At 43.1% G+C, this 24,306-nt stretch overlaps 3 protein-coding genes across 4 annotated transcripts; 1 reads left to right on the top strand and 2 right to left on the bottom strand.

The window, feature by feature from the left end:
- The first annotated feature begins 5 nt into the window (after positions 1-5).
- Positions 6-14,760, top strand: atp13a2 (ATPase cation transporting 13A2). Of its 2 annotated transcripts, none has more exons than XM_079181804.1 (29): positions 6-131; positions 3,778-3,854; positions 4,179-4,346; positions 4,815-4,873; positions 4,985-5,051; positions 5,131-5,210; positions 5,414-5,491; positions 5,576-5,645; positions 5,815-5,949; positions 6,048-6,114; positions 6,665-6,796; positions 7,302-7,454; positions 8,279-8,389; positions 8,545-8,591; positions 8,693-8,881; positions 8,986-9,192; positions 9,493-9,591; positions 9,941-10,097; positions 10,239-10,350; positions 10,469-10,593; positions 10,714-10,886; positions 11,358-11,450; positions 11,667-11,746; positions 12,306-12,458; positions 12,594-12,690; positions 13,111-13,334; positions 13,469-13,620; positions 13,768-13,940; positions 14,480-14,760. In XM_079181804.1, the coding sequence occupies exons 1-29, from the start codon at positions 119-121 to the stop codon at positions 14,645-14,647; spliced, it is 3,459 nt and encodes a 1,152-aa protein (XP_079037930.1). In that variant the 5' UTR covers positions 6-118; the 3' UTR covers positions 14,648-14,760. The 2 variants fall into 2 exon arrangements, with proteins under 2 accessions (XP_079037930.1, XP_079037931.1); XM_079181805.1 differs by lacking the exon at positions 6-131 and adding an exon at positions 2,857-3,014.
- Positions 14,761-15,131: 371 nt separating this feature from the next.
- On the bottom strand, positions 15,132-20,170 carry szrd1 (SUZ RNA binding domain containing 1). The gene is made up of 4 exons (XM_079180190.1): positions 20,061-20,170; positions 18,702-18,751; positions 17,975-18,244; positions 15,132-17,029 (listed from the first exon to the last, which is right to left on the bottom strand). Exons 1-4 carry the CDS (start codon positions 20,106-20,108, stop codon positions 16,918-16,920), a joined length of 480 nt encoding a protein of 159 aa, XP_079036316.1. The 5' UTR covers positions 20,109-20,170; the 3' UTR covers positions 15,132-16,917.
- Positions 20,171-22,042: 1,872 nt separating this feature from the next.
- smim1 (small integral membrane protein 1) lies at positions 22,043-23,921 on the bottom strand. The gene is made up of 3 exons (XM_079181580.1): positions 23,779-23,921; positions 23,218-23,389; positions 22,043-22,844 (listed from the first exon to the last, which is right to left on the bottom strand). The coding sequence occupies exons 2-3, from the start codon at positions 23,310-23,312 to the stop codon at positions 22,721-22,723; spliced, it is 219 nt and encodes a 72-aa protein (XP_079037706.1). The 5' UTR covers positions 23,313-23,389; positions 23,779-23,921; the 3' UTR covers positions 22,043-22,720.
- Between the last annotated feature and the right edge of the window lie 385 nt (positions 23,922-24,306).

Below are 24,306 nucleotides of genomic sequence, written 5' to 3'. Positions count from 1 at the left end.
AGGGTATAGTTTGTAGATGGGTTAGCTGGACGTTGTTCAAGGAAGCTTATTTGTGTGTCTGGTTGTTCTGTCATTTAGGTTACGATGGTAATGCGGAGCCAGTCATCGTGACCTGAGGATGGATATGCATGGTGAGTGTGTTTGAATGCTGTTAACGAACAAGGTTAGTTAGCTAGAACCAGCAAACCGGTTCAGTCTTCGTCTGTGCAAATGCTGATTAGCTTCAGGTTTTAAGGTGGCAATAACCGACAATGTTCTGCTGTCAACTCGCCTTACTCATAAAAACAAACTCCACAATCACCAGCAGCTAAGTATACTAATCAATAATGTGGCTAGTATCTAACTAGTGTTGTAGTTTAGCCAAGACTTTAATGCAGCCATCACCATTAGGCAATCAATGAAGAAAATAAGTTTGTTTTGATCAAATCAATAAATAAGTATTGGACTTTCCTTTCGTTGTGTGATTAAAGCGCCGAGTGTGCTTCAAATACAAACGTTCTCTGGTGGAGTTTATAGGGCAATTTCCACTAAATTACAAAAAGAAAAACATGTTATCACCCTTCTTACCTCTGGGGGAATATAGAGCCAAGCAGATGTTTTGTTTGTCTGCTTTCTCCCCATTACAATGGAGGTGGGCGGCATTACATTTGAGACATTTAAAGGAGCTTTATTTAACATTCTGAACATTTCTATGGCATCAAACAACTGTTTTCTATGAACAGATAAAGTGGAGTAATGTCTACCCGAGCAGAGCATGAAGTCCCTGTGTGTGTGTGTGTGTGTGTGTGTGTGTGTGTGTGTGTGTGTGTGTGTGTGTGTGTGTGTGTGTGTGTGTGTGTGTATGTGTGTGTGTGTGTGTGTGTGTGTGTGTGATCTGTCAGCACTTTCACAATAGTCTCACCGTTGACATGTTGAGAGCCGTTTAGAGGCAATCAAAACGCTCCCAATCTCAGATATTGCGCATTTAAGTTCACGACTAACATGTCTTTTCAGAAGCACCGCAAACCTCCCTACTGCCTTATTAACATTCCTAACACCGGTACTAATACAAACACTACTACAGTGACTTCTACTAAGTGTCTCAATTAGAGCTGGACCGATACATCTTTAGCTTCAGGATTGGCGTATATATGTAGGCCGTTAAGTAACAAACAATTGCTGTACAGAGATGGCTAACTTTAACAGAGCCAAGTACTGTAGGTTGGTGTAGTGTACTGTAGTACTGTAGTAATCAGGTTGGCCCACCATCAATTGAGTGTACAGCCTATCGATGAAGCTGGTGCTATTTGAGGTTAAAGGTTGGATTTTTGCATAATCAGCGCAGATAACTGTCTTGTGGCTTGTCTAGTCCTTTGAGGATGGTCGTTTCCCTTTTTTTGACATAACAGAAGTTTTGTCCCGGGTGAAGATGAAACTGAAAGACTGGACTTTCTTCGGGTAGTCCACAGCTCATTGGCCACAGCAGGATTTATAAAGTCATATTTGTAGGGATATATTATCCACTGTGGCCTCTCTCCACCTAATGTAGGTGGCCCTTTGAACAGTATTTTAAAAGGGGCATAATCATGACTTTAGAAGCCTGGCATTCATGAGAGTGCTGAGACAGTCTATGTAGGTGAGGAAACCAGCTGGAATGAAATACCACTTTAAAGATCATAAAAATACAGGCTGCTACGGTGTAGCCTTTTGTGTCAGAGATTTCTTTAAAGAGATCTTTCCAAACAGTCTGACACACAGCAAACCATGACAGATGACCTTCTTGGTAGAGATTGGCCTAGTTACAGCAAAGCAAGCATGTGATTTGGCAAAATATCTCACATTCCGTTACATACGCCTTGATTAGCTCTCACATGACTAGCCTGTACCACAATCATGTGGTGTGTATTATGGTTTCTTGTGCAGTGTGTATATTGTGATGCGTGTGTCCACGAAAGCCAACACAAGTGCAACAATGGGACACAAATAAGATGAACATCTGTTCTGGTGTCTTTCTGCAGATTGCGTCCAACTGAACATTCCTTTAACATTACGGTTAGGGATGCACTGATCCAACTTCTTCATCACAATACCACTCTACTGAAGATCTGACACCAGTTTTTACTTAATAAGATGTATGAGTCATGTGGCGGTGACTGGGATCATTCTTGTATGTATGTCAACATCAGACCTGACTTAAAGGAGCAGTGTGTAGGATTTAGGGAATATAATATTCATAAATATCTTTTCATTAGTGTTTAATCACCTGAAAACAAAGGCTCGTAGTGTTTTTATTAGCTTAGAATGAGCCATTTATGTCTACATACGGAGCGGGTCTTCTTCGCCTCATGTTCCTACGGTAGCCCAGAAGGGACAAACCAAACACTGGCTCTAGCGAGAGCCTGTTTGGCTTTTGCATTACCAGAAGGCCACCGTAGTTCTCCCGACACGCTTGGACAGGCCGGGGTCAGCAGAGGGGTTATTCAGTTGGATGCAATCTGCAACCTCACAGCTTAATGGCACTATGTTCTACACACTGCTACTTTAAACTAATTACATGTATTTTAATGCGCTGACGTCGATGCTAATGCCAAGGAGAGTAAAACTATGAAATCTTAATTGAGTTTGTCTGCGCTCTCTGTCAGGTGGTTGGTGTCCTTATATTTAAGAACAAACTACAAACTGATAGTATTTAACTGATAACGTATATCCTACTATATATACTTCATCTTTGTTTGTTCTTGTATGTATCCTGGAGCGCCCGTTTCTCGGTGCCGCCACAGTCAACAGTGTAGAATAAACACATTGAAGTGGCCTTTTTTTCAACAAGACAATGCTTCTTAGTTTACTCAACAGAAATGCTCGTGGGAGGGGGAGGTCAGAATTCGGTTCGCTCGTAGTCAGGTGTCGCTCGCTCGAGACACGTATGCGGGTGAACAAAAGCAAGGTGGGAAACAACAGCGAGTGCGCTGAGAATATCCTCACTCTCCATCTGCGGGGAAATACAAACATTTTATGCTAAGGGTCTCGGGTTGACGGTAAGCTAAGTTTCTTCCCCCTCTATAATGTGTTCAATTTGAATGAAGTAGGATTTGTTTCGATCCTTCCACATCTGAGAAAGCGGAAGTGAGAATCCGGGTTCGATTTAAACCTCCGTGCGTTAAACAAACAGCATACTTTACTCCACTGTATGGTCTTTTTCTTCAACTCCTCTGTTATTGTAAGCTGTTAATATGTAGCGACTTTACTATGAGATTGTAGCAAACCGTATGATACTTTATGGGCTATTTTACTCTCCTCTGCAGCCATTAAAAGTTATTGTTTCTAGAGGAGCTCTGATTCCGACAAACTCCGGTGTGTTTATTACACTTTATGGAAACATCCCACAATCTGACATATTCTCCTAAAGTTTAACTGTTTGTATTGTGTGTGTGTGTGTCCCCATATAATTACTCCGAGGCTTTTTGCAGAGGAATTCATTGAATTAAACAATTAAAACACATAGTTTTCACCACATTGACCCAGGCTGTAAATGTCCTGCTGTTAAGTGTTATGGATGTCTGGTAAGTCGGCCATGTAGCACACCTTAGCCCCGTTTAGACCATATTGTACACAATAAAAAAGCTTCCATGCCACTGAGTTCATACGCAAGATGGGAATTAAAACAAAGCCTACTAAAAAACAAGTTCTAACAGTGTGGATCATTGACCTCTAATAGAGCTTTGCAGTGTGTGCTTTGTGTTGTCTTTGAGGGTGTGTTGTCCCGCTCAGTTCACGTGAAACACTGCACCTGTTCTGTAGGTAGTGCGGTCGAGTCGCAGAGCGGACTCCCCACACCCAGTCCACGCGACCCCCTGCTCGGCCCTGACTCAGACATGGTAAGAGCGTCCACAGTTTTTCCTGCTTAACCCAAGTGTGGCAAATGATGTCTGGGGAAAAAATACAGCAATACAAGTGGACCGGTCCAGATGACCCCTGTAGATGTAGAACTTACAGATGTGCAGCGGCCTCTATAACCGTGCTGCCCTTACAGATGCAGAGGTAATGAGTGGCTTTGAATATTTCCCATCACGTTTGGTTTCAGGTGTCTCTGTCCAAAGCCGCTGTGTGGTTGCTGATGAGATAACCAGCAGTATGCAAATTCCCTTTTGTTGTGAATCTGAATGGACTGTCTGACTCTTCCCCCCCCCCCCCCCCACCAGGATGTCCAGGGCTATAAATGGGTGCGCTGGCGGGTGTGGCTGTGTCGTCTGGCCGCCCTGCTGTCCTTGGGTCTCCTCCTGGTCGTGTTTCACTGGCGCCCGCGCCTCGCTGTCCTCGCCCGCTGCTGCTCCTGCCCTCTGGCATTCGCAGATATTCTGCTAATAAGAGTGAGGAAATACATTTTTGTCCCACGTTTTTCCCCTGTTCTTTAACAGAACCTGCGCTGAAATGTTAGTTTGAAAAGCTGTTGTAGAGTCTTTTCCAGAATAAATTCTGCACACATCGGCACAAAGATCTTAGCAATTACCAGTTTCATTCACAAAATATTGGGCTTCAAAAAATCAGTCAGGTTGCAGTAAATACCTCATCTTGCTTCACAAGTTTCTGACCAGTATTCATCACCCAAAGCCATCTGTTGGATTCACATGTTCTTACTGGGTGGAACGTTGCATTAATATATATATATAATTATTATTATTACTATGTTATAATAAGTAGATTTGTACCTTTTATTATTTTGCTTTATATTTGTTGGTTGTGTCCCATGACATTCTCGTCAGCCAGCAAGAATAAGGATCTTGGTCGTGCCTAGTTTGCAACAATCACTAATGTATCTGAGTCATTTTTACCTTCAGGACAGCTTTGACCAGCGTCATGTGGTGGAGGTCCTCACAGAGGAGATGGAGGACAGCAGGTCAGCATCAAGTCCTCTGTCAGCATCACCTTTTTAGGCTTTTAACACTAGTATTTACGTGTCTGGGAAAAGCTGTGTGTAGGCTCTACTCACTGTGTTTGTCCCTTTCAGTGTGGAGCTATTGGGAGAGCTGGAGGACAATGAATGGAGAGATACGGTTCAGCTGCACAAGGAGGAGGTGAGGAAGAAGTTTGGCAGAACAGTGTGCCGAGGGGATCTTCTGTCGTGGGCTGAAAGTGACCGTTATTGTGTTGCAGAAAACGCTGCTGCGCTACTACCTGTTTGAAGGACTGCGCTACATCTGGATGGCCCGGAAAGGAGCTTTCTGTCGTGTCAGGTACTGAAACGGGGGGGAAAACGGGAACACAGCAGTGCACACAGTCCTGAGCAGCTAGATCCATCCTGTACACTTGGATTGAAAATGTTTTCAGGCAGTGCTGCTTTTTCCTCAGTTATATTTTCAATATACAGCTAGAAAGTCAAATATTTCCTTTTTTTACTAACCATAATGTTGAATTCTTCCATCTTTTATGTCTGTAGCGTCCTCAATGAGAACTGGACCCGCAAGGACCTGTATGATTTCCAAAAGGGCCTGAGTCACCTGGAGCAGAGCTCGAGGTGGGAAAAGATGCACGAATGGAGAATTAATTCTTTCGTTATTTTATTATTCTTTAGAGTTATTCATGACATGAATTATTTCAGGAGACGCATGTATGGGCCCAACCTCATTGATGTGCCTGTGAAGCCTTACATACGACTGCTGTTTGAGGAGGTGAGATGGAAAATCTGCCCTTTGAACTGCCTGCCTCAGATTGTCTGTTTTTATTTTTTTTATGAGAGGTTTGGAAAGTTTGAAGTGATATATTTTATTCAAGGACCAGGCGAAGTGTCAAATTGAACTCTCTCTTTCCCTCTGTCTCTCTCTTTATCTGCTCCTTTAGGTCCTCAACCCATTCTACGTGTTCCAAGTGTTCAGCATCATCCTGTGGATGGTCGATCAATATTATATTTACGCCATATGTATATTTCTTATCTCCGTTTTATCCATCGTTTTCTCACTTTATGAGATCCGCAAGGTGAGTCTGTGGTGCGGTATTTAATCTGACTGTACTCTGTTGTGGGTTTAGCTCTGGATGTTGATAAAATAATATTATACAAAACCCTCACTCCACAGCAAAGCGTCACTCTCCGCAACATGGCCCAGTTTGTCACAAATGTCACAGTACGGAGAAACTCGGGAGGTGAGCTTCTGCAAAACGTGCTCTTCTTCTAATGGGGATTTCTTGTAGTTTCAGAAAATGATGCGTGTCAAGCGATGGATTGTTCTCTTGGCGTTAACATGAGTCCTGCATTAATGTGTGGCCATGCTTTCATGTAGTGATAAATCACCTTCATTTGAAGTGGGTCAAAAATGGTTTAAAACTGTTAATTTACAAATGCATTGATCAAATGTTGTCATAAATATTCAACTATGAAAAGTGTCCCAGTCCTAGAAGACAATGGAATATATGAGAATGTCCATATTGAACCTATGGTCATAAGGGGCAAACAGTTGTTAATAAGCAAACGAGATGACTACATGCTAAGAAAAAATGATTCTGTTTCGGTAGCTTGCAGGTCTAGTTTATTTTGAGAAATTGCTGTATGCTCGTGTGAGTGAAAGTGAGAGAGCAAATGAGGAAGTCGTTTTGTTTCATTGGGCCCAGTGAAGCCATCTCCATGGCTCCATGGCATTCACATTCATTCGTGTGTGTGTGTGTGTGTGTGTGTGTGTGTGTGTGTCTCTCTCAGTGGAGGAGTGTGTGAGCTCGGAGGAGCTGGTCCCCGGCGACTGTCTCATCATCCCTCAGGAAGGTCTGCTGCTGCCCTGTGATGCTGCCCTGCTGGCCGGGGAGTGTCTGGTCAACGAGAGCATGCTCACAGGTGATCAACAAAACCTCACTGCCACCACCACGCAGTAACCGTTTCCCACTTTTTATATCGGATTTGATTCTTAAAAAGCCCTCTAAAGGAACAGTGGTTAACATTTAGGGGGATCTATTGACAGATATTGAATATAATATTCTTAAATATGTTTTAATCAGTGTATGATCACCCAAAACTAAGAATCGTTTTCCTTAGGAAAAGGCCTTTTATATCAGCCTGGAGGCTGATTAGAGTCAGAAGTTAGCCATCAAAAGTGGTATTCAAGATGACTGCACACATGTGAGGGTTCAAGCGTTTGCTTTATTGCCCCTTGTTAAAGATGGTGCATGAGACTTCAGACTTACATCCTAAATCTGAACCGTTTAGATTTGTTAAACCACTCAAATCTGAAATGAAAATTGCATTTTCTAGTTGCATGATTCAGCATTTGTGACGGCTTGCTGTACATCGTCCCCTGTGAGGAGTCACTGTATTCACCCGTCCTCATCGCTCCTGTGTCCAGGTGAAAGTGTCCCAGTGCTGAAAACGCCACTGCCGACTGGTGAGGCGAGGTACAGCTCAGAGACGGAGCGCAGACACACCCTCTTCTGTGGCACCCAGCTCATTCAGGCCAAAGGGGGGGGCAGCGATGTGGTTGCTGTGGTCACGAGCACCGGTGAGTAGAAACACTGACGGACCTCCAAGTCTGAGGCCGTAGTTCTCAGCCGCTGGATTGCACCCTCCGGGTTGGGAGTGTGTTACTGCCCCCAAGAGAAAGAGAGTTCAAGTTTCTCAGGGTCTTGTTCACAAGTGAGGGATGAAATGGAGCCTGAGATGGACCGGCGGTTCGGTGCGGCGTCAGCAGTGCTGCGGGCGTTGTACCAGACCGTTGTGGGGAAGAGGGAGCTGAGCCGGAAGGCAAAGCTCTCGACTTACCAGTCCATCTACGTTCCCACCCTCGCCCATGGTCATGAGCTTTGGGTAGTGACAGAAAGGATGAGATCGCGGACACAAGCGGCCGAAACGAGCTTCGGGCTCAGCCTTAGAGATGGGGTGAGGAGCTCAGACATCCAAGGTTGAGCTCTGAGTCGCTGCTCCTTTTTTTCCTTTTTTTCCGGGCACATCCAACTGGTTACATATCTGGTTTGGTCTGGGAACACCGCGGGGTTCCCCAGGAGGAGCTGGAAAGTGTTTCTGGGGAGATGGGCGCCTGTAATTCCCTCTTAAGGCTGCTTTCCCTGCGACCCGAACCCGGATAAGCGGAAGTAAATGAATGAATGAAATGTTTTATGGGGGGGAGGGGGAAGGGTGCAGTCGATACCTTTTGTTAGTCCTCAAGGATGCATCTTCGCTGAAACCGTACCTTTCTAAACACTTTGCATAAGCTGTCTCACGCCTGCGAGTCTGCAATGCTTAAACCTGTAAGGCTTGCACTGTGAAGCATTCCTTACGTTTGCTCTCCTAGTCAAGCCAGTTCGTCTGCTTTTATCTCGTCCTCAGGGTTTTTCACAGCCAAAGGTAGCCTGGTAAGCTCCATCATGCATCCTCAGCCAACCGACTTCCGCTTCTACCAAGACTCTTTCAAGTTCCTGTTCCTCCTGGGTTTTGTCGGTAAGCGCGTTTAACAGTGAACTTCCAGATTTAGTTTGAAGAGCGCATAAAGAAGCTAATGTTATCTGTATTTACATTTAACTGACTCAGATTTCTATAATTGAAAAATGTAACATAAATAAACTCTTCCCAATATTTGTCCTTCCCCTTTTCAGCTTTTTTTGGCAGCGTTTACAGTTTTGTGGTCCTCTTCAGGACTGATGTAAGTGCAAGGACCAGATATTTTTGTTGTCTTTATTTGGCATGCCAACAATAAAGAAAGTGGCAGCACTGACGTGTGTGTGTGTCTGGATGTGTGTCCAGGTGACTTGGTTGGAATTGGTGATCAGGAGCCTGGATCTGGTGACCATCGCAGTGCCTCCTGCCCTGCCCGCTGCCATCACCACGGGCACCATCTACGCCCAGGGCAGGCTGAAGAGCCAGGGAATCTTCTGCATCAGTCCGCCACGCATCAACATCTGCGGCAAGGTCTCCCTCTTCTGCTTTGACAAGGTGAGGGCCAAATCCACGAGCCGACGTCTGTAGGTGGAGAACTCATCGCGGCCGTTTGACCTTGTGGGAAGCTGCCTTTCATCGGAGCGCTGTTGTGTCTCCAGACAGGGACTCTTACGGAGGAGGGTCTGGATGTGTGGGGGGTGATGGAGGGGGGAACTGCCGGTTTCTCAGAGCTGGTCCCAGATCCCAGGCTCCTGTCCCCGGGGCCCATGCTCTCAGGCCTGGCCTGCTGTCACACTGTGACGCTGTTGCAAGGACAGCCCATCGGAGACCCCCTGGAGCTCAAGATGGTCGAGTCCACTGGTTGGGTATGACACTCTAAAGCGTGTTTTATTGAACTCAAGAGGTTCTTGTTAAAATGATTTGTAAGTAAATGAAATATTCCGTTGGTATCAGGGACACAAACAATTGTTCAACATGACCTTTAATTTTTGCCATTATTACCTATCAATATGAAGAAATATTGCAAATATTGTTACTTTAAAAAAAAGCATGTTGTTCGCACGTCTGAGACAATTGTTCTTGCACAGCGATCCCTTCTCCCACTCGCACCATTTCATCTTACTTCTGCTAAAGCATGTGCATCTAAATCACATCTTATCTTCCAGACCCTCCAGGAGCCAGAGGGAGATGGAAAGGTGCTGGATGCAGAGTTTGGAGGCCACAGAGTTTTGGCTGTTCTGAAACCTCCTCCGTCTCGAGGGCCTGTGAGTGTCCCTCCCTTCACCCTCACGTTGACCGATCAGTAGGGCTTCTTTGTTGTAAACGTCAAATCCCCTTAACTACAGTTCAAACTGCTGCGCAGGTATTGATCTTTCCATTTCTTAACCTTTAGCGTTTTGACATTGTGGTAAATGTATGAAATTACAAACTTCATTTACTGAAACTAAATTAGAAATGGATGGAGAAAAGTTGCTACGTCAGCAGTTAGGTAGTGATACCTCTGCAATGGAATTAGCTTTTTCTTATTACTGTGTCCCTCCCTGCTGTGCCAATATCTCTCTGGAGTTTCCAGTTATGCAAAACTGACATCCTTCCCTTTCATTTTGCCGTCAGTCCACGAGCGAGGCGATGGCCATTGTGCGGAGGTTTCCCTTCGCCTCGGCCCTGCAGAGGATGAGCGTGGTGACGGTGGCCCGCGGGGGACACTCGCCACTCGCTTTCATCAAAGGATCCCCAGAGATGGTGGCGAGCCTCTGCCGACCAGAAACTGGTCAGTAACTTCATATATATAATATAACGAGAAGACTCCGTTGATGTGTAAATATATATGAATGAAATGAATTTAGCATCGTGTCTACTGTCGGCTCTTATACATCGCATTCATACTAAACGGGCGGCTTCATGTTTACAGTGCCGCCGCAGTTCTCCAGTGAACTGAGCAGCTTCTCCAGCGAAGGCCTCAGAGTCCTTGCGCTCGCCTATAAACCTGTAGACGGGAACACTGACCTGAGGACCATTGAACGGTGGGAACCCTGTCTGTGCTTCTGGCTGCTTTGGGGCTCCAACGCTCCCCTTTTATTTTATTTTTTTATAGACTCATTTTCCGGTCATGCTGAAATGCAGCTGTTTGTCTCTCCGCAGAGGGGAAGTAGAGAAAGACATGCGGTTCCTGGGCTTGCTGATGATGAAGAATCTGGTGAAGCCAGAAAGTGCCAAAGTCATTGACGTCCTCAGATTGGCAAACCTCCGCAGCGTCATGGTCACCGGTGAGAGATAATTTTTCACTTCCTCTTCTTTCTTTTTATCATAAAGCATTCATTTTCAGGCGGCAACTTTAATGCCATCAACCTCATTGTCCAATCTTGTTTTTGTCCTTCTTCACATAGGGGACAACATTTTAACAGCAGTCAATGTAGCAAAAAGCTGTGGCATGGTGGGAGTCGATGAGATGGTGATATTCGTCAATGCGACCCCCCACACTGCCCAGTCCATGCCCACCCTAAACTTCAGCCTGGAAGAAGGAGGGGCCCCTGACGCCCAAACCTCTATTGTCACTCGGGTTGGTGCTGCTTAGTCTTTTTAAGTCTCGGGGGTTACTCTATTGTCAATATCTGGGAAGAGGGGAATCATGTATCTTGTAGCAACGTTCACCCTTGTCAATAAATCAGTCAATCCGTGGCATTTTGGATTGTAGCGATACTTGTTCTACTCTGTTCAACAAAACATTAAAGCAGATAACCGTCATCATATGTTACAAGTCTCTTCCCAAGCTGTCATGCTCTGGAACTTGAAAGAGAACAGTGATTTGGTTTGATTGGAAGTCAAACCTAAATATTTGTCCCAAGTCTTTGGGTCCTATTATACAGTTTGAGCGGTGTGGCAGGAAGATCATTCGAACTGATTTCAAACATATTTAATGATGAAGTAGCTCTCTCTATAGCACACATAATAGGCATTCGTGGCCTACATTTGTAAACTGTGAGGGTGAAGTTTGGCTGCTGTTGGTAATGCTTTTCTTCTCTTGTCTCAGAGCCTGTACCAGGGTGGTTTTGACTACCACTTGGCTATCAACGGCAAGTCCTTTGCTGCCCTCTGTAATCACTTCCCGGAGTATTTGCCAAAGGTAATGTATGCTATGTTGTCCCAGCAGGGATATTCTGACAATGGGCCGTGCTATTCTGACAAGAAAAATGCCGCTAGCACACAACAACTAGGGGAGTGGTGACGGGGACAATGATTTGAATTAGATTATACTGAGGCATTAGACTAATGGACTGTACTTCATATCAAGATGTGATCAATTGTTTGTTAAATTTCCTCGACATTGCTGTCTTTGCAGGTTTTGTTGCGAGCCACCGTATTTGCGCGCATGGCTCCCGACCAGAAAACCCAGCTGATGAAGGAGCTGCAGAAACTGAAGTGAGTTCAGACACAACAAAGGGGAAGGATGGGAAACACACGGGAAGAACAGAAAGAAAACGGTGTGGGAAATCAAACCCTTATTAACCTGCAGTCCCAACACTTACTTCAAATATGAATTGATAAATGGATTGATAGAATAACTGTCAAATATGAAATTCTGAGTTATATTTCTTGTCCAATCATGGGTCAGAACACTAGCTAATCCACTACTACAACTTAAATACAAAATAGAAAAAGTGTATCGGTTTCTTTAATAGTTTTTTGCCGTCTAGTGGCCATTGGAGGAACTGCATTTTAGAGCACATCCATGTCGGCTTCAACACCCAAGAAGAAGCTAATACCAATACTAACACATTTAAGGGGAAAACAGTCTACATTCTGCTAAACAAAAGACTTCATTTCATTCTCATCAGAAAGTCTATGAAGTACTGGGAGATACTGCCTCTCAATACCAGCGTATCTATTGGTTAATTATTATTAATGTATAATCACGTGTAGAAATTAGTATCATTTATATGATTTAACACATGCTACTACTTGACTTCTATTACTACAGCTACCGGGTGGGCATGTGTGGGGACGGGGCCAATGACTGCGGGGCCCTGAGAGCCGCTGATGTCGGGGTTTCCCTGTCCGAAGCTGAGGCCTCAGTCGCGTCACCTTTCACCTCCAAGACTGAAAACATCAGCTGCGTGCCGCTGCTCATCAGGTGAGGAAGCAGGAGGCATTATGTAAATGTGGACGAATATTTTGAAAAGCAACTGAACCAGAAACCATGTTTGTAGTACAGTATCTGCAGCGGAATAAATAATAATAACACGTGTTTTTCTCCTTGTCTGTGCAGAGAGGGCCGGTGTTCTCTGGTCACCTCCTTCAGTCTCTTTAGATACATGGCCCTCTACAGCCTCATCCAGTTCTGCTCCGTCCTCGTCCTCTACACCGTGAGTAGCAGTGGAGCCATTTGTATTTAACTACAGATATTCAGCAACTTTGCTGGAAGTCAGTCATATGACCACACGCTAATACTCTGACCGACATCGGCTCTGCCGAGCTGACGCGACACATATTCCAGAGAGAAACTTCAGCTATGGCCGTCATAATGCCAACACAGACTACACAGAGTTAGCTCTACAGGTAGCACGGGGCAGTACGCATGACACTTGGACGTAAGCCAGATGTGTTACATTAGTGCAGAAACTCATATTAGAGATGACTGCAGTGTATACAGGCAAAGCTTTACTCATATGAAACTATGTCAATACAGGATTTAATTACTGTTGATTTGACTTGATGTGTTTACACCTCTCATCAGCTGTCAACGACCGGCATCCTGATCACATTGTGTGTCTGTCTGTCTCTAGGTGAGGACGACAATGGCTGACCTGCAGTTCCTGTTCTGTGACTTATTCGTGGTGACTCTGCTGGCCATCATGATGGGGAGAGGAGGCCCCGGTGAGGAGCTGCACCCCTGCAGACCCTCAGCCAGTCTGCTGGCCCTGCCTGTCCTGGGCAGCCTCCTCGTCCACACCTGCATGATTGTCCTGGGCCAGCTGGCCGCGCTCTTCATCACCACTTCACAGGACTGGTCAGTGAAAAGGCCACGCGCAGGATATCCTGAACAATTTGTATTTGTTTTTACAATACCTCAGATGTAGGAAAAAAAACAACTGCATCCCAGCTACACTTGATGTAAAACTCCATTCCCCGGTATTCTTTTAGGTTCGTTCCTCTCAATTCAACATTGTTTGGCGTGGCCAATCTGCCCAACATGGAGAACACCAGCGTGTTTTCCTTGTCAGCTTTCCAGTACATCATCATGGCTGTGGTGGTCACCAAGGGCTACCCTCACAAGAAACCTCTCTTCTTCAATTGTGAGTCAGCAGAAATGTCAGAGGATGGCGACTTGGGGTCAAAGCAGGGGATGCTGTCTGTCGTTCAGCTTTATTTAATATATTACAAGTGAAACCTATTGAAGATTAAGGACCTTGAATTTGTTCTTCTTCTTCTCATCTTTCCAGGGATTTTCCTCTGTCTGCTGCTTGTCCTCTTTGCTGTGACGACTTGGCTGGTGTTGTATCCCGGGCCCGTCATTGGTCCACTATTAAAACTGCACAACTTCTTAGATATGGATTTTAAAATGGTGCTCGTCGCCGTGGCTGCTCTCAACTTCCTCATATGTTTTGTTGTGGAGGTGAGTGACGATGTGATACTTTTAACTCCCTCATAGGACATAAGTGTTGATTTACGGTTACATGAAAAACAGCTGGCTCAGTCACGAGCTCCGACACCAACTGGATGAGACGCGTGACAGTGTGTGGATAGAAGTGATTCTTCTCCAGTAACGTCCGCTCACACGTGTCTTGTTAACAGCCGTCTGTAACTTTTTCATGCGTTTAGTGCGGATTATTTCTCCCAGCAGAATCCTCACATTCTTCGAGAGCTCCTTCAAAGAGCAAGATATATTCCTGCCAAACATATGCTAACAGAATGCATATGTGTAATAGAAGTGGGTCAATGTATGCTGTAAAACAATGAGTATGCATTATATTGCTTTGGCTCACTGGGACGTTTAATGGAACAGAGCCACCGTTAATGTTCTGAGTAACGCCTGTGCTTTATCTGCTGTGACGAGTCAAAATGTCTGCGCTAAAATAAAAGATTTGTCATCTCTTGCAGTGTGGTATATTCCTAAAAACCCTGACGTTCTTTTTTTTTTTTACTTTCCCCCAGGTGCTAGTAGACAATGGTATCCTGAACTGTCTTCGGGCGCTGCGTGGGAAACGTCAGTCCAAGAAACAGTACAAACGTCTGAACACGCTTCTGTGTGAATCCCCGTCATGGCCGCCCCTTAATCAAACCCTGTCCCCCACAGAACACACAGTCATCCAGTGTAGCTAGCGTCTGCTCACCCCTCTGTTGGACTGTCATTTAAGCCAAAACAAAAGTGCTGTGGATGTTTGAGCTACATCCCCTTCATCAACAAACAAGTTGTTTACCTTCATTAATAAATATTTTTTGTAAACTTGTGTGTTTTGAAAGCTGTTTGTATTTGCGGTGAGATGTAATAGTGGGGTCCTGGGGGTGTTGAAGGACCATATAGCACTAGTGGGTTTGCATGTTTCAGCCAGTTAGTCAGCCAAATTACCAAAACATGTTCTCTCTCATCTGACCATACATGACAGTTTGGGTTGGATTTGAGTTCATACACCTGCGCAATACGTCGATGTGAATGTAATTTCATTTGCAGAGCTCAACAATGTGACTTTTAAAATTTCAGTTGTCTCTGAGTAATCCACAGCTCTTACTGCAATCAAGTTCCTCTCGAGTTCAGAGTTAAAGTACTGAACATGCATCACAAAAACGAAATATACTTTGTTTTTTGCAAATCATTTTATTAAATCAGTATTTACAGGCAGCTGGAGTTCTCGCTCGGAGCGCAGCTAAATCCGTCTGTCTCCTGCTCTCCTGCTTTATTTCCTGAACTGAAATCTCATTGACAGTATTGTGAATCGTCCCTCTGGATATATTCAGCTTCAGTTAACTACAGTAACAAAACCAACAACCAGGAAGTAAAGACGTGATACAGGAGGCACGAGCTGAATTCAACCATTTGTAAGAACTGTTCTATTGATGTGCACCACCGAATATGGCTTTGAGATCTCATCTATTGGGCACAATGGTCCTGGTCACACGGGCCGCCGCCACCTCTCTGGTTCACATACAGCTGTGTCTCCACGTTCCATTCCAGCAGAGGACCATCAGTTATCCAACAATCACACGGGGCGATGTTACCGTTTCCAACAGTCAGCCAAACAAAAACAACAACCGGCATTCATTCATCTTGGGGGCGTGGACATCATTTCAGTTACATCTCACTGTTTCTAACAAAGTGCCAAAATACGGCCATTTGCTGTTTGAGCAATCGAAACCCGCTGGAAAAATACAATCTTAGTTAATTTCATTCCGTCTCGTTCACTTGCACCTGAGCTCTCCTGCTGTACTGTACGTCAGCGAGAGACATGAAGAAACGAGGTGGAGACATGACGGAGGGGCTTGTGAAGCACAGCAGTGAATTCATTCACCCAACTGACCCTCGATCGAGCTGCTGCCGACACCACCTTCAAATTATGACATCTGAATTAACCGCTATGTACAGGTTGATTTTAAAAATGGGATTTTGGTTCATTTCGATTAAAATACTGCTCGGACATTGCTACCATCTCATAGAAAAAGGCAGAAAAGCTACTTAAAAACAGACTTAAATCCACAATCTCCTTTTTTTTACTTTTAGATAGAAATAATGATGCGACAGTCCAAGGAAGACAGCTGAAAAGCTTATTTTAAAAAAAAAGAAAAAAAAAGAAAGACGAACCGTAAACAGAACTTAAAAACAAAATGGTAATTTACATATTAGGGGTGCACTGATAATGCTACCGGCTCAGTTAAAGGGCCGGTACCGGCTAAGTACTCAGCTTTGGTGGTGTGTTTACTGCACATCTGACACCACAAGCTGCAGTCCAGGATTTTCTAAAATCTCAACAAAAAAAAGAATACTGTTTAAATGAACAGGTTCTTGGTGGTGTGCTGTAGATATCAGAGCAACCCTAGCATACATAATTAAAGACAAGCAAGAAAAAAAAAAAATTGTGAGCCAACATCTGAAAATTAAAAACATGTACGTAAAAGGTGTGACGGGTGATGTCTGGTATTATTACGGGGGAGAGGCAGCTCATCTCGTTTTGCTATGGCCCGTCACTCCTCCTCTCTCTGCCATCCTTTGTCCAAGTCTTTGCTTCTGCCTTGCGGCCGTCCTGAGGCAGAGCCACTGGGCACTGAGGGAGGAGAGCGATGGAGGCGAGGGGCGTCTCTTAAAGGGATCATCACAGTGAGTCCAGAAGATGTCCATTATCACAGTGTCAACCGGGCTGGAGTGAGGAGAGAAGAGAGCACATTTCCATTTGACTTCCTCCTCGAGTTCCTCGCATCCTGTCGGTTCCACACGATCGCACAGTGGGAAGAGTCGGGCAGCAGTGCGGCTGTACTCGCGGCCCATTCGAAGTAATGGAACTGAAGGAATGACGTTTTTAAGAATACAGTGCTGTTGTTGCTCTCTGGTGGCCCTCGATCTCTCGCTCTCTCCACAATGGCTGGGCGGCCCCAGGGCCCCCTTATCTGTGCTGTCGGAACCCTTGGGTGCCGTCGGGGCCGGCTGGCTGCCGGACAGTGTGATTGTTTGATCGGGTGTCATCTGAAGGCAATGTCGAGTTATTGCGCCCTGCCCTGGCAGAAAATAAGATGAAACGGGAATTCATTAGCAACAGCAGCCTTTTAAACGTGCCAGCTGCTGGACATGAACGGCTCACAGCTCGTTTCCAGTTGGCAAGTTTCCGCACCATTTCTGTTTCCAATGGATGTCTTTCTCCTGAAGTATCCCAATTACAAGATCCCTGTATTCTAACATGTGATTCTAGCTATAGTGTTCCCTCTTGGTTTTAGGGAGTTAACTTCAAGACAGTGTTTTTCATTTTTCTCTTGTTCTTTTTTTTATATATATATATATATATATATATATATATATATATATATATATATATATATTTTTAGCACAATTCACCACTATTCAAATCAAACTGAGGACAAACAAAATAACATTCTCTTATTCAGTTAATTAAATGACGTACGATTATTGAGAAACATGCAATCAATTTCTGCAACGCTGCATCAAACAGCTTTCTAGGATTATTGTTAGGCTCCACCTCCTGTCTATCAAAACCAAGTCAAGACTGAAGCTTATTTATGGTGTTCACATACTTGTTTTTATAGAGACTGATGTAGTTTCCATCTAATTCAAGATTACTAAAAGTAGTACAGATGTTGGGAGTGAACACATTCTGAATCACAGGTCAAATCAAATTGAAAATAAAATAAACACTTTTTTGATTTTGAAATAAGAGTAATATATGGCACTGTGCCTTGGTGATAAACACATTTCATTAATCATCAACCAAAGCATATTAATTACTGAAATCAAGGTGGATGGAAAGACTCAAATAATGCCTACTCATTTGCTGCCTCTCTTTCTCTCTCAATTGGATACCTGACTCACAAAAAGTAAAACAGAGTCTTCAGCAATGTAAAATACACCAATTGCAAATGCCCTTCGGCAAACGGTTATCAGGCTGTGAGTAAAACCGCTACAAAAAGTGAATATTTGTGGATTATCACCTGTCAGTGTTGGGTTTGTCCTGAGGGGTCTCATCCGGGCAGGCGCTGCCTAGTATTCTCTTCCTGGCCTCGGCGTACTCGGCCTCGCGCTGAGCCAGAGACTTGACCTGTGGTGTGGGCCTGTTCGGATTCGAGGGTGATCCCAATGACCCGTTGCTTGCAGGCCGCTTCAAAATGCGTATCTGAGGTGGGGGTGCTGCTGGTAGAGAGTCGTCCTGTATCACCATGGCGGTATTCAATGGAGATCGTGGGGAATTATCACTGGACTCCCTAGAAGCAAAACGACAGGACCCGGTACAACCAAAATTAGTGACGTGACAGAGAGGAAGAGGCCGTTGAACCGAGGGAAGCTTCGATGGCCAAAAGACTTATGACAGAAATCCAAATACATGCATGGTACAGCATTTCTGAAAACATTTTGAATTATTATGTCTTAATTATTAGGATACACACTACCATTGAGGTCACTTGAAAAATGTATCAATAGATGAAATAATTAGTGTAATAATTTAAGTGGATTGTGCTTCCCTAAAAAAACACAATGGCTCTAGGTAGATCACCTGTATGGTAAGCTGGAGAGTGGCTTTAAGTCACTGGTAAAACAAAAGTCTTTTTTCCAGGTGTGTACTTTTAAACAAAACAGCATAGTTTGGAATGGAAATGGATGCAATCATTTTTTACAAGTCACATATTTGGGCCACGTTTCTTCTACCTTTAAAGGCCTTACTTTTCTTTCTGGCTGATCCTTAGCTTCTCTTCTAGCCGTCTTTCCATTTCCTGTTGAGTGAAACAGAGCAAACATGTATTCATGAAAAGAAACAAACGTGGTTTGACTGGTTTAGAGTAGAAAGAAAAGTGCGGCAAGTAGTTTAGTAAGCAAGTCTGAGAGTGGCTGGAAAGCAGGATTCAGTTACAAGCTATTTATAATGTGTAGCACAGCTGCCAAGGTGTAACAGAAAGTGCTCATATAGCCACATTAGCCGGATGATGTAGCCGGCGAAAAATGTTAATTTAAGGTTTGACGAGGAGCATTTTATACGGACTTACAACATGAAGATGTTTTTAAAAATCTGTAACTTCAAACTGACGAGCGCCTGACGTTCACACTCGTTTCTTAGAGCCACGTTCTTGGCGTCACGAGCTAGCGACAGTCTGCCAAAACTACATCGAGGATAGCTAATTTTAGCTAAATGTTACCAATTTGCAAGTGTGGCGTCAAAACTAGCTCGTCCCCGGCAAGTTAGTTGGCAATATGGCCGAAATGATTGCCCCACAACAACTCGGTACAGGAAATCACCAAGTTAACACCAAGCTGACACTTTACAGTAGTATGTAGATTATAAGCCAGGCTCCATTAAAATGTGCTAAATGAACGACAATCTAACGGTAGCCTAACCGTTGTCGTGCACATTTTGCAAAGTTACCTATCTCGACTTTAACGGTAAAATGTCGACCTACTAAACCGTTCACACCGCTGCTGGTCTTCCTTCACAGAATGGTTCGGTTCGTGAATCAATGTTAAATATTAACGTTTTAAAATGAATGCCACATTTAATGTGAGACGAGAGTGGGTCGTGGAAGCGCAGTGAGACTTGTGAAGTGTTTGTACATTTGCCAACACGTAGACCAACAGTGAACTGATACATTTGTAACGTTAGCCATGAAATAAATCGCTAGCTTAGCATTAGCTAACGTCAACCTAAGCATTTCAACAGGGAACTCTTATTTCGTGGGGTTAGCTCGTATCATGTTACTACAACTGGTTCGTTAGCTTGTCACCGTTGACTAATAATCAGGCACATTGACGTTATTTCATTCGCTTCATTCACTTTGGCTCGTTAGCGTTAGTTGGCTAACTCCACGTTAAGCCCGTCTCGCTCGCTAGCTAGCTAGCTAGCGTTACTTGACGTTAGCTCGCCAAGTTTCTTAAAGCTAACGCTAGCTTTAGCCACATTGTTGGCCCGTGGGAGTAGTTGAAATATATCAACGTTATGATAACTTCTAAAAGTAACCCTGCACATATAAAGACGCTACCGATACAATATTCGCCTATAGTTCATGGTATATTGTGCCTTTCGTTATTTACCCCACTATCAGCAGCTTCCTCCCAACTTTCGGCGACCTCCTCATCCATGTTTCATGTTGCTCAGGCACGCTGGAGCTGGACGTCCTGGGCCGCTTCAGACCCGCCTCTCGACCGTCTTTGACATCACACTGACGGGTTTACCGCCTGATAGCCCTCTCTGCACAGCTGGTTAGGAGTGGGCCAAAAGTGGCTCACTGCATTTCGGTAATGTAACAGTCAACAGAGAACTAATTATTTGACGTTGTTTTGCAAGAAAAAGTAAAAGACGCCTTTTATTGTTGGCTCTGAACATGTGATATGTGAACTATGTTTAAACCAGCGACTGATTCCTTATTGGCTGCGGCCCTCGTCCCTATTTCGAAAAGACAAACGTTAATATCAAAATAAATTGGCTGCGTAACAGTATAAAAGAATAAGTTAAAAAATATATAATTAAAAAAAAAAGTTTTGCATGTCTGCTTATTTTCTATAATTATAACTCTGTAAATAGTCTTGAATCGTTATATTATTCATAGTAGCCGTTCATGTTATGGCCCATCCTCCTTTGCTAATCTAACTTTTTTTTTTTTTTGTCATACATTACATTCACATGAATAGAAAATAAAAAATTTAAAATCGAGCAGATTAAATTATTTTATTTTGATATTGAATTATGCTCCCTAATACAGGTTACGTTTTATGAAAAACAATAAAATGGCAATATTTTTGGAAAAAGACAAACCTCACATGTAAATGTGAGCATATAACACACTGCAGGTATGATTTTGTGACTGTAAATATGAATCTCCTTTTAAAAAGTCAGGTCAAATTAACATTGCTTCATCAAGCATTCCCTCAGTTTTGTGCCCTCAGTTTGGACACATGGGGGGGCGGTGTGGGTTTGTTGGACCACCGCTGATGTGTCAGTCAGATTTAGTTCAAACACCACAGTGTCAGTGCAGGTTGAATGAATGAACCTGTTCTCAAGGATCTAATGATGTAAGGTAGATCTTTTGTAGCATCATACACATATTTGGTTTACATGGTATTGTAAGAATAATAAAAAGTGAGCAACAAAGTGCATGTTTTTTTATTTACTGGACTTTGTACATTGGCTGACTAGAACGGTATGACTGATTACACACATAAATGTTGTTTTATTGCTACCGGAGTTATATTTACTTCCTCATTATCAAATGTGTGTCTTCTGATAAGAGAGGAATCAAACACTGTAATGGTGAATTGGAGCAGATATAGTGGAAGCTGATATGACAAAAAAAAGAAATGAACATAATTACCCAACTGATGTTTATGTCAGCTGTTCTTATACGTCACATTCTCTTATTGTAGTCTGAGGATTTTCTGCTTTATGGAATGATCTAAGTATGTTTACATTATATGTTTACATTATCAGCCAATTGTACTGTACAGAAGACTCAAGATTTGTTTTTGTAGGTCACGAGTTGAACCAGCCTGCAGACCTGTAAAGGTGTCAAAGATGCTCTGATCGCTCAAGTCTGTCCTAAAACAATATTCAAATCAAGTCGATATCTTCCAAATTGACAGCCTTTTTTGAACAAAATATCTTGCTTGTGTTTCCACAGACAGTGTTTTACCATTGAGCGGTGGAAGATGGACATGTAACAAAAAGATGGAATTTGGCATTGAAGATATTTCAACATTGGAGAATTTGTCTAACTCCGACTCGTGACTCATTTTATCTTCAGATAAACTTTGGAATGCATTTTTGAACAAGTCAAGGACTCTGGATTTAGATCCAGTGGGAGCTTGTTAGGAAGGAATCTCTCCTATCCTTTGATGACCAGGACCACACTTTGTTGATTCAAAAGTCTTATTTGGAAAATCATATTAAATGTTCTCTGTAACATGTTGTAGGAAGACCCCAATGAAGGCCACGAGCCAAACAACAAACTCTTAGACGTGACTTGAAATTTAAACTTTTTGTTTGCAAAGGAAATGTAAATAATACACAGACTGTGAAATGAAGTGATATGGTGTTTATTTTAAATGCAGGAGTGATTTTTCATTGCAGAGCAAATCCATTTCAAACAAGTCAAAATCAATTGTTTTGTTCTTTTTGTTGTAAAAACTGGTTTCCATATTAAGTGTTAAGCTCAAGATTTCCTGTTAATGAAGTCAGGATTTCTGTTTGTAATGCTGTTTTATAAACTGGTAACCAAACAGAGTTTTAGCTGAAGGATTAATATCATGCATTGCATTAATACTTAAAGACACAAAAGTCTTTGAAGTTGTATGTTGGCTGCTGAAGGGCTACTGAGAGGGAAAATCGTTCCTTGCAGATCATCATAATTAAAAGGACTTTTAATGCTCAACCAGCTGCAACATTGACCCTTACAGCAGTGAGCGCTCTAATGAGACAAAAGAATAATCACACCAGTGATCCTAAAGCCAACGCATGGTGATGGCAGTCAGGGTTTAACATGATGCAAGTCTCTGTGAAGGAAAGCAACATAGAGACCTCTGCTCTGAACACTCAGATATTGAAATAGAAACTCCGGGCTCTGATGACAAAGAGACTAAGAAAGGACAGAGATGATGATGATGAGACCCTTTTAAGTGATTCATATTTACTAAACATTTATTTGTAATTTGTGGTTCATTCAAAATGTCCGAGCTCTTGTCTCTTCTGACAGTCTCCATCAGCACTTGTGGACGTAGTATCCTGTCACGTATCCTATGATGTAAATGGACACCAGTGCAGCCAAAGCTCCTGCTGCCTTCACTGCGACTCCCAAGCTGCCGCTACACACTCTGTTGTAGATCCTGTGAATGTAACAGAGGGAGAGAGAGAGAGAGAGAGAGAGGCAGAGTGAGGTCAACTGTGTTTATTCTAACATATCATGACCTGGTTTCACCACATTGTCACTTTATTCTGACTATGAATATTTTACAAAGCTTACTTTCTTATTTAGCATACAAACGGTGTCAGGTTTAAAAGCTAATTTTGTATTTTGTGACTTGAGATTCATCTTTTTTAACCCCATTCAAACTTATACATTACTTGAGTCCATTCATGTCCCAGTAAATCATTTTTATCTCATCCACATCTTCCTACATCTCTATAGGTTTGTTCTTCAGTAGCATCAGAAAATCCTCTAACAATATGAAAACTTTCTGTTTGATTGTTTTGTCTCACCTCATCACAGCAGACTGCGATGCCTCTACGTTCATGTTGATGTTGTCCTCGTTCCAGCGATCATATTGTACGCTGCCGGCACTGTTGGAGTCCATGAGGGAAGTCCTTCCTCTCCTCAGAGGTTTATCTGTTGCCTGGAATCAACCGGTCACTCAACGCTTCTCTGCTCAGCCTGGACACACGAAATGTTCATTACGGTCTTTTGACTACATGGACAGAAAACGTTGAGTTGAATATGGTATCATTATGTGTAGTAATGATGAGAATCAAAGGTAACTCACTGCTGTAAATTGCTGTCAACTGTTGTCAAAAGACCATAACAAATCTGCATGCATTGCACAATTGGCTTTAAATCAAATGTAAACATGTTTTACATAATATGACATTCTAAATTAGTTTAGGTGTCAATGAATCAAGTATTCACAGCGTTTAATAAGTCCGGAGCTAAATCAGACCACATGACTGAAATAATCAGACTCAAAAACAATGATTTGATGATTGTCACCCAAATAACTAATCCCATTACATCCCTACATTCAAATATACTTAATTAGTGCTCACCTGTATGTGTCGGAAACACTCAACCTGCCAGGAAAGCTCTGCTGTTCCCTTTTAAAGGCACGACTGAGACTGAGGAAGCCTGCTGCTTGGTATGAGACCTTGGTCATGGTTAATGTGTTCACTGAGGTCAACCTGTCATAAATCCATTGGTTGCACTCCAGATCTTATATGACTCTTTCTCAGTGATAAAGGGCAATTTATGCTCTGTGTGGTTTGTTTATCTCCGCTTTCATCACTTCCTGTGCCGGTAATAGACTGCAATGCAAAAACATCTTTATGTTGTAGATTTTCATTATACTCCCTTCCCTGTATGACAATGTGATTTGGTTGAATATAATATCACTTTGCAATGGGATAAATAATATGCTGGAATACATACAAAAAATATGTAGAGCTGCCATTTGTGAATTCATTCACAGGCATTAGGACATTTCTGGATTTTTGAGTGAGCAATGTTTTTGTATTTCTACAAAACTATTTAATTACGCGTCAGGAGAAGATTTGCGATCTTTCCTTGAACAATTTGAG

The sequence above is a fragment of the Pholis gunnellus genome (assembly GCF_910591455.1).
Source record: "Pholis gunnellus genome assembly, chromosome: 2".
In the NCBI taxonomy this organism is placed as follows: domain Eukaryota; kingdom Metazoa; phylum Chordata; class Actinopteri; order Perciformes; family Pholidae; genus Pholis; species Pholis gunnellus.
Note: the sequence above shows the minus strand (reverse complement) of the source record. Positions and strands in the feature narration are given on the sequence as shown.

Excerpts from the sequence above, each read along its gene's own strand:
- atp13a2 (XM_079181804.1), top strand. Across the intron at positions 4,347-4,814 it reads CAGATATTCTGCTAATAAGA|GACAGCTTTGACCAGCGTCA; the intron begins GTGAGGAAATAC and ends TTTTACCTTCAG. Across the intron at positions 5,646-5,814 it reads TACGACTGCTGTTTGAGGAG|GTCCTCAACCCATTCTACGT; the intron begins GTGAGATGGAAA and ends CTGCTCCTTTAG.
- szrd1 (XM_079180190.1), bottom strand. The coding sequence starts at position 20,108 with ATGGATGAGGAGGTCGCCGAAAGTTGGGAGGAAGCTGCTGATAGTGGG. Across the intron at positions 18,752-20,060 it reads AGGAAGCTGCTGATAGTGGG|GAAATGGAAAGACGGCTAGA; the intron begins GTAAATAACGAA and ends TTCACTCAACAG. Across the intron at positions 18,245-18,701 it reads AGGATCAGCCAGAAAGAAAA|GGAGTCCAGTGATAATTCCC; the intron begins GTAAGGCCTTTA and ends TTTTGCTTCTAG.
- smim1 (XM_079181580.1), bottom strand. The coding sequence starts at position 23,312 with ATGGACTCCAACAGTGCCGGCAGCGTACAATATGATCGCTGGAACGAG. Across the intron at positions 22,845-23,217 it reads TCGCAGTCTGCTGTGATGAG|GATCTACAACAGAGTGTGTA; the intron begins GTGAGACAAAAC and ends TTACATTCACAG.